Source organism: Corapipo altera, unplaced genomic scaffold, assembly GCF_003945725.1.
Source record: "Corapipo altera isolate COAL_440 unplaced genomic scaffold, ASM394572v1 180, whole genome shotgun sequence".
NCBI lineage: Eukaryota > Metazoa > Chordata > Aves > Passeriformes > Pipridae > Corapipo > Corapipo altera.
In genome coordinates this window covers 3,927,603-3,937,330 of record NW_020884915.1, presented here as the reverse complement: position 1 = coordinate 3,937,330, position 9,728 = coordinate 3,927,603, and the positions used below count along the sequence as shown (strand labels likewise).

The 9,728-nt window shown below is 41.0% G+C and overlaps 1 protein-coding gene across 2 annotated transcripts in view; it reads right to left on the bottom strand.

Moving 5' to 3' along the window:
• Positions 1-3,573: 3,573 nt before the first annotated feature.
• CHST15 (carbohydrate sulfotransferase 15) overlaps positions 3,574-9,728 on the bottom strand; it is a 47,559-nt gene continuing 41,404 nt past the window's right edge. For both annotated transcript variants that reach the window (XM_027655311.1, XM_027655312.1), the window contains exons 6-8: positions 8,703-8,859; positions 5,318-5,465; positions 3,574-4,193 (exon numbers count right to left, since the gene is read on the bottom strand). In XM_027655311.1, the coding sequence (XP_027511112.1) occupies positions 4,003-4,193; positions 5,318-5,465; positions 8,703-8,859 (496 nt within the window). In that variant the 3' untranslated portion in view covers positions 3,574-4,002. The remainder of the gene's footprint in view (positions 4,194-5,317; positions 5,466-8,702; positions 8,860-9,728) is intronic.

Below are 9,728 nucleotides of genomic sequence, written 5' to 3'. Positions count from 1 at the left end.
TTTCTTTTCTACCTGCCTCCTCTGTTTCCAATGTAGGAAAAAAGTGCATGCATGTCAAGGGCACAAAGTACTGCCGGTGTTGACCACAAGATGGTACTGCAAGACAAGCATTCCTACCAGGAAAGATGTGCTCATGGAATTATAGAATCGTTAAGGTTGGAAAAGCCCTCTAAGATCATCAGAGTCACACCTGCCTTGCCAAGCTCACCACTAATCCATGTCCCCAGGTGCCACATCTACAGGTCCTTTAAATCCCTCCCACCACTTCCCTGGACAGGCTGTTCCAAGTCTGACAACCCTTTCAGTGAAGAAATTTTTCCTAATATCCAACCTAAACATCCCCTGGTACAAGTTGAGGCAGTGTCCTCTTGTCCTACCAAATGCCCCACTTGACGTGTCCGTGTTACGGGGATCGAGCAGGAGGGAGTCTTTTATGACACTGTTGTGCCCTGTCTTTAATAAAAGGACATTTAGCTTAGCTGGAAGATTGATTAATTTCTTGGCAGAAAAAATATATTCAGGACTGTGTTATTTCACTGTTTATGTTCAGTTTGCTAAGCTGAAGCCCACAGCCTGTGCCCTGGACTGGACAGATAACAACACACCACTTTCCATGTCAACCACTGCCTGTTTTCCTCAGCAGGAGATCCTTTGTTTTTATTGTACTTCTTCCAGGCAGCAAAGATGCTTGGCCCAAACACTCAAGGTCTTACAGACAACACATTTCACATTCTTCTGCAGTAGCAGCGGGAACATTTGGAACTGACCCTTTCCTCAGTGCCTTTGCACTCAGGAAAGCTGCATCTTTGATTACTTTTGTTCAGCAGACACAGGAGAAAAAACACAATATGAGACACGAGTTTTCTGAGGTCTTTGCAAGGAGCCACTGCTATGCCCTGGCATAAAACATATTGTCTTGATATTAACTCCAATTTCTTAGTAAATGGCTGTTTGGGGGATGCAGGTTAGCTCAGTGTTACAGTGACTAATAATAATATTGATTTTTTTTTAACAGCTGTAATTGTCAACAGGAAGATAAAGGGAACTGGAAGAACTTGGTGTGAGCCCTCTCCTATCTGGATATTTGCTGTGAAGCCACTGAAGGGCAGTGATACACTGTCTGCTCTGTGGCTGAAGAAGAGGGAATGGGACACCCAGTACTGTCACATCACTTGAGAAAATGTGGTTTTATTTTGTTCCAAGTCACCAGATCAATAGCATCTTTACAATTAATTAACTATTAATACCTTGACTATTAATTATCTGCTTTTTGATACTTAGTCATGCCACAACCTAACAGTATAAGGTTACAGTGTGTTCAAATAAGGAGATCATATTTTGGAGCTCATGAAGGAGATGAAGACATAAAAGCAGCCTCACTGAAGGCTTCACTTTCAGGCTCCTAAAAGAGAACCTATAGCTGTAGCCCTGTCCCATGTCACAGTGCTGCACAAACCATGATGACACCCAGCACTACTTGCTCTCTGTTCACTTTATCTGTGCTTTGGCACTGCTGGTCCCCGCTGTCCACCATCACACAGGGAACCTTCAACCTTCTTCCTCTGACTCAGAACAGGGAAAGACCTTGACCTGGCAGGGTGCTGGGTATGATTCAGCCTAAAGCAGAAATTTTGACCACAAAGGATGTTTTGATTTGGATTCTATACAAAGGCAAAGGGCAGAGAGAATCTCCCAGAGAGATCGGGTGGACTGCAGGGGTCAGAGCTCAGCACCAGATATCAGTGTGACACAAACCAGGGCGTGTGATCTGTTCATGGAATTAATGCTCAGGCTAAATGACAATGGCACATCCATTCATTAGCTTTTAGGGCTGGTAAAATAATGCCATTAGATCATGGTAGTAGTTGACAACTAATGGAAATCTTTGACTATGGCAGATCAGGTTAGGAAGCATCTGCATAGAGTTACCCTGACCACACAGTGCTGATTCCAAATCAGAGCAGAGCTGGATGAAATCTTTAGTGTAAATAAGCTGTTGATTAATTTTTTTACATCTGTAAACAGTGGCAAATTTATTCTGATTTTCTGTTTCATGCTCCCATGATAGTTTCTGTTTGTACTGCTAAAACAGTCCATTCTCAGTTCTCTAACCAATTTTGGTCTGTGAGCATTTCTGAACTAGAACTAATCTGTTCTGGTTGTCTAGAGTACTTCCCCAAATGACTTATTTTAGGCTTTCCAAATCCCAGACTGAATCCTTTTTAAACAGCACATTACCATTTGGCAAAGGACCTAGAAATGGTCTTCTGTTACAAAACATCTCACATGTCATCAATTGTATTCCCGTGTGAAATGTTCAGGATTCATCAAGTTTTCAGCATTAATTCTCAATTTAGAGACACATGAAGTGAATAACACATCCCCGTGGAGGAGGATGGGGAATAGTTATCCTTAGTATTTGCAAATGTTTTTGTGAATCCATCAGTAAAACTATTGTGGAGTCCAACATCAAGGTCAAAAGGATACATGAAGCCAATTAGAGAGGATTCTTTGGGGTTTTGATACCTCTTACCTAGGAGCAGCTTCATTTGACTCACTCAAACTCAGGGAGGAAATAATGGGTTTATCCCTTGAAAGGAAATTATCAATAGACAGCATTAATATTTATCTCTTAAAAAAGTCCCTCACAGGTGGGGGCCAGTTCTACCTGCAAGAAGGCTGCAGACTGCAGCTGACAGTGTATGACAGTGTGTGACAGCTAACCAGGGGTGCTTGAAATCACGTATTGAATTGGTACACATCTATTTACAAATCTTAGTCAAATAAAAAACTTACACAAAGTCCAGAGTTTCTCCGTAACTTTCAAAATGTTTTTTTTTTCTCAAGTCTGCATATCTCAACCTCTTTAACTAGATGTAGACATTTTTTCGGAAGAGAGAAACAGATAATGTGCAATTAATTCCTTAGGTAACACATCTTTTCTGTTGAGGATGTAAGATAATGGGCATCCTGAAAATCTCTGCTTTTGATAACAAAATTTCATATGGATTTTAAAGTGCATATCTCTTCTCAGTGGAGAAAACTAATCATGTAGAACCTAGCAAAAACATCCATAAAAGCTCTCCATGACCAGGAATGGACTTTACATCAAGCCCATTAGCTCTTTCTTAGGAAAATGTGTGAGTGATATGAATAAAAGATACATATTCATATATACATGAACAAAATATGTAAGGCAATGAATTGGCCTGTTGTTTAGATTTCAGTCACCCATTCTTTCCTGGGTTGTAAAATTTCCTTTTACAAGAACAGTGGCTAGGAAAGTCCGTGTAACTTGAAGATATAAATTAAACTTGGACATTTATGTGAATGCCATTATCCTTTATCTCTGTTCCAGAATAAGGAAACAGAAAACTTAGTGTGAGTGAAGACCATTTTAGAACCACAGAACATTCTGAGTTGGAAGGGACCCACAAGGATCTTCAAGTCCAACCCTTATGAATGGCCCACGTGGGGACTGAACCCACAACTTTGGCATTATTAGCACCATGCTCTAACCACCTGAGCTTATCTGAGGGTGAATATATTGACAAAAGGAGACAGAATTTTTGGTTGAATTCAATTAAAAATTTTAATGACTAAATGACATTGATTGATTGATTGATTGAAAAAATGAATGAGTAACATACACTGAAAATGAGATTATAGGCGTAATTGTAGGATGTTGCAGCATCTTAGAGAAGGTTAAACTTCAACACCCCTGTGGAAGAGTGTCAGACATCATCTCTGTCCTTATGCTTTTCCACTCGTTTTCTGGGGCAAAAGAAGTTACAATAGACTGATAAGCAAGATGCTTTCCATTCTCACAAGGAAAATGTGGTATAACTGTTGTGAAACGTGCTGACTGAAGGTGAGAGTCTCAGCCCATCAATCGGCTTCTCTTTGGAATGGGAACAATGTAAATATCCACGCACAAAAATAGAATTTAAAAAAATAAAAACTCCTTTAAGCACTGTATTTGTGGCACGAAATTTACATATTTTATGTCCTCTTCCATAAAAAAGCATCATCAAAAAGAACTTGTGCCAGTTTTGTATTAAAAGGCCTGTAGAAATCCCTTAAAATTGCCTTCGTGGTTGGTAGCATTGGTCCCAGGCTTCTGTCTTCAGGTCGTCTGGTGTTTGATGCAGGACTCTTGGTAATTAGAGCTTCTTGTTTCTCACTTAGAGGTCCTGTGGAAAAACAGAATATTATCTTAAAATATTTCACCAAAAATGCCCATGCTAAAGGAGACTAATGACTAAATCGGAAGGTTTGCCAGGGGAAGACAAATGTAATTTTTGTTAGCAGCAACAATGTTTTGGAATATTGAATACAGGCTTTGATTAGTAAAATAAATCATTGTTAGTAAATATGGAAATAATACATTTTCTTCTCCTGTTAATTAATCATCTCTATGAAAAGCAGCATAAATCATTTCTGGAGGAAAATATTTGTTTTCAGAAAACAACAACAACATTCAACACAACTTGCCATCCATTTTGGAGCTACCATTCTTTTCAACTGCTATTTCATTTTATGATGTGAATTAAGGCCATATTCTGTTTGTCTTGGAGGCTGTCAGTGGGCTCAAAGTGGCACACAGGTGTAGTGATGTCCCTATTCCAGGAATAAATGTGCATCAGCAAGATAAAATCCTGCAGACTTTTCCAGCATAAACCATATTTGGGAAGAAGATGCCAAGCTCTTCATCTGTTCAGTCTGCTACACTCAAACTTTCTCATCATCTGGACCAATCTTTGGACCAGACAGACTATTTTTCAGCTGCATTTTCGTTCTCTTGCGACTGTCAAATCAACATTGGGCAACATTTTGTCTGCCAGTGTTTCTCCAAGGATTAGCAACAGATGTCTCAATCAACACAGCAAAAACACAATTTCCCCCCTTCTCCTCGGCTGGAAACACAACCTTTCATCATACTCAGATTTAGATTGTGGGTTGGTAGCACTTCAATTTGTTTAAATTGGGTGGGATAACTTTGCATCCATGTAAGGTCTGTGACAAACAAGCCCTGACTGCCTTCAGAAACAGAACTGGCTTCCATATGGCAAAATAAATCCATACATTCTGAATGATCTGGATTTTTTTTCCTTGATACACTCTTATTAAGATGTTCTATCATCACCTCTCTATAAGAGTTTGAGAGTTTTAATTTTGCTCGACTCCAGGCAACAAAATTAATTCATCCTTCAAGCCAGATTCCCAGGCTTCTCTTTTGTCTCTTGATGAAACAAAATTGACCTAAAAGAAGGATAATTATGTTTTTTCACACTTAAAACAGCCAGAAGACACCTACCCAGATCCAGGAAGTGGAACACCTTGTGCATGGTGTATCTCATGTTGGATGCATGGTCCTCCAAGCGAAGAACGAGGATTTGATCTTTGTCAAAAACTGTCAGCCAGTCCAAAAGATACACAACATAGAGTCCAACCTGTAACCTTACCTGTAAGCAAAAAAAACCCCAAATTAATTCACCTTACAACACTTTCAGCAGTAAAAAACCAACACTCACCTCTGTCTTCTGAGCAAAAATCCCAGAAATGGAGACACTGATATCAGCCCCTGGGTGAACACCAGTAGAAGGGAAGATGCTTAGTCCTGTTACCTTCTCCAGGCCCTAACTCTTCTTATTCCACCTTGATTTCACCTGATTTCACCTTGTGGTGCCTGGGGACATGGTTTAGTGGTGGGCTTGGCAGTGCTGGGTCACAAGTTGGACTCAACAATCCAAGAGATCCTTTCCAACCTAAACTATTCTATGATTCCATGGTTATCAGCTGCACCAGACCATGCTGCCACGCTGCCACATGCTGATTCTCTGCCAGGAATTAGATTTGTGTGCATTTTGCTGCATCCTCTGATTGCAATAATTAGATTGGGGTCTAAGCTGCAGGAGCAGTGGCTGCTCAGCAGCATTAATGGTGCCTTGTCTGAGTGCACAATGAAAGCCCCAGACTATTTCAGACCAGGGATGGGAAAAGGCAGTTTTTCAGCCTGCCCTGCCCTAGTCTCTGTTTTTCTTCCCTCCTCAATTTTACATAACAAGTTGAAACACAAAAAGAGTAGCCTGGTGTTCTTAATAGTCCAGCTTCCAACTGCATTTATAAATATTTTTTCTAAATCCTACCAGGCTCATAAGAGAGAATCACGAATCCCAAGTCTTAAACATCTTTCATAAAAGAGACTTAATGTCTTCAAGTCACATTACCACAGAACCATTGAAGGCAGACAACAACAACGTCTTTCACTTCTTATCCTGACCTGTGACCTACACTGATACCTAAATTCCAGTAGAATAAGCCATGTTTTGAATCATTCCTAAGTTATTATTATCATAATGTGTGATTCTGACGTGCGTTTTTGACTGCTTATAACAATAAACCTCCATATTTAGCAGACTTCTTTATATATGTGCTACACAAGGATTTGAAACATCTTATTTAATTAAAACATCAGGTTAATGTGGGGTAATACTGACAGGGCAGCACTCCAGCCCACAGTCAGTGCCTCATTCCACTGAACACTGGGGTAAATGTGTGACTCAATGGTTTTTTCTTAATGGGTTTTACTTTTCTTTTACCTGGGAGATCGAGGTGAGTGACAGACAAGAGTCATCTGCATGGTATAGTTTGAAAGTACAGTGCTTTCCCACTTGGGTTTAGAATGCTTTTAAAACCTTTCACCAGAAAGAGGAATTTTAACTAATATGTCCCTCTAATTCTCAGTTCTTTTAGGATGAGAAAGAACTTGGATTTTCTTCTGTATACAGTGTGTTCTACTGACTTCTTTTTCATTGCTGTTCTTCTGAACCAGATTGTTTCCTTCTTTAAAGCTCCAGTGCTTCCCACTATACATCAAAGGCGTTACTAGGATTTCCCAAGCCATTTTCCCCTCCATAATATCCATTTCTGCACCTTCATAACATTATATGATCACATAATGGTTGGGTTGGAAGGGACCTTAAAGATCGTCTCATTCCAACCCTCTGCCATGGGCAGGGATATCTTCCACTAGCCCAGGTTGCTCCAAGCCCTGTCCAACCTGGCCTTGGACACTTCCAGGAGTGGAGCAGCCACAGCTTCTCTGAGCAACCTGTGTCAGGGCCCTCACAGTAAAGACTCTTTTCCTAATATCCAATCTAAATCTGCTCTCTTTCAGGTTAAAGCCATTTCCCCTCTCCTGTCACTCCAGGCCCTTCTTAACAGTCCTTCTCCACTTTCCTTGTAGCTCCCTCCTTGTGCTGTAAGGTCACAATCAGGATCACCCTGGCTCAGAATGCCTTTCTCTGGGTAATATGCTTTCCACTGATTGAAGTGAGGATAAGCTGGCAAACACCCCTCTTTCACAGTTAACATCTAGCAGCAGCCATGATGTCTATGACACCTCTCTTGTTTCTGAAATATATTAACAAATAGCAAAACAATTCTTTTCTGGCATATTCATGGAATTAACAAACTAATGAGATCACAGGGGAAAACAATCCTTACTTCTTCAACACACAGCAAGCCACAAACATAACAGATTTAGAAACTTGGCTGAAGAAGAAACTAAAAGAGGCCACTGAGGAGCACAGTGAGCATTTGGGTTTTATTATGAACACCTGCTTGTGGCTGTGTGGAAAGAAGCCTCTTCTACTCACTTCCAAAAGCACCTTCTTCAGAGGACTGCCTAAGACAACAAATGAAGACTGGCTCTGCACTCTGAGGAGGAAGATAAGAGGAAAATCCTTGCCTCCTGGTTCTCTCTCTGCCTTTCTCTGAATGCATTTGTGCAAGCAGATGGCTGGAAAATACTGTGAGATTGGCCAGCAGCAACTGGTGTCAGTCCTGGAGGCTGCAATCAGAGAGGAGCAGCTCCACTCCACCTGCCAAGGTAAGCAAGAGGAATGTCCTGTTTGCCCAACTGCTGCAGGGCTCCACCCTGTGCAAGACACTCTTTTACTGCTATTTTATCATGTGGAGGAGGCAATAACTTCAGCCCAGAGGCAAAGGAGGGAACTATTCCCCCTGAATCCTTTACAGCCTGAACAAATAAAAGAGGATTGAACGGCAAACTGGCCAGATGTGATATTTCAAGTCAATCTCTTCCGTATTATTCTTCACCCTCAAGCAAATCTGATGTCAGCTCTACACTGAAACTGTGAATTTTGGAATCCTGAGCCTGTAATAATTATCCATTTCCCTGCCAGCAGTTTCTGTGTTTCCTTTGTGCACATTTTCCGATGTGCACAACTTTAAAAAAAAAAAAAGTTTTAGCTAGTTATTGGTAGCCTTTTTTTGAGAATTGTGCTCCACATAATTTATTTCGATTTTGAGGCAATTTGGTACCGCAAAGATCCTTGCCAGAGCTACTTTTTGGAAACATCTGCAGAAAGCTTACACATTAAACTGCAATCTTCACTAAATGTGCTCTCCATACGCTCTCACAATAGAAAGACTGTATTATTACTGCTGGCATTCAGCAGGGAACAGGCTGAGGAGACAGCTGAGCCTCTACACCAGCTTTTACATGCTTATATATATATTTTGACTATCTGCTTTACAAATGAAAAAGGGAAGAAATTTGATTTCTTGCTGCTTCTTTGCACAGTATTTTGGTACCTTATAAATTTTGGTACCTTAACCTTGACCCCAGGTACCAACAAACAAGCAAAGAATCAAATGCTCTTGGAGATACATACAGGCATGGCATTGTTCAGGGTGTTGTTGTAGACACAGGCTCGCAGTGAGTAGTCCAGCACACAACCCTCAAACAGCTGCAGGGATTCTGCCACTTTTTCGTGGAAATCTTCCGCGGATTTATTGGCACTGGCAAAGTATAGATAATCGGAGTACAACCTGCAGGGGGGAAAACCTGTCAGTGAGTGACTGAGGACAGGAAGGGTTTATTTGCATGACAATAGCAATGAGTTACATGAACCTGTGTTACACACCCTGTTCATCCGGGGACACCTTTTCTGTTCATTTTGATGGATTTTGGTTCAGAGTAACATCCACTCCAGGGAATTTTTAAGAGCATCCTCACTTTCAAAGTCAGCATCCCTGAAGACTTGACCCTAGTGATTGTGGGAGCCAATATTTTCTCCTGAAGGCACATTTTTTAAAAGTATAGGCTTTAAATTTGTGTTCTCCATGAACAGTAGAACTGATCTCTGCTGATGTTGGTGCCCCTCTGTACTTGGTGCTCCCCACTGCCATGGACAGGAACAGTCCTTGTCTCAAAAGCTTAAAGTTGATTTCAAAACCAACAGAAGAATGGGATGGGTTAGAAAGAGTAACTTTTTATATGATTACCAAGCTAACTACCATCAGCAGCAAGAAAGAGTCCAGATTTCATATTTTTTACAGGAAGCTCCACCTCCAATCCTACATTGCCTTTCCATCAAAAATTTCCAATTTACAACATTCCACCTCCTGATTCCTATGTTTTTTTAAGCTGAAATACTGCACTTAGGTGAATGGTTCCCATCTGTGCTGCAGTCCATAGTGCTGCATTCCCCAAACACTTCCAGCTTTGAGGACAGCAGGACATGGGGCCACACATGTTCAGCTGTGAGCAAAAGCCACCAGCAACAGGAATTTCTCTAAGTTACAGCAGAAGAGTATCCCCTCACTGCACATTTTTAGCACAAGGTTTACAATTGCCTAAAAAAGATTATCTAATTTCAAATTCCTTCGGGGGGGGGGGGGGGGGGGGGGGGGGGGGG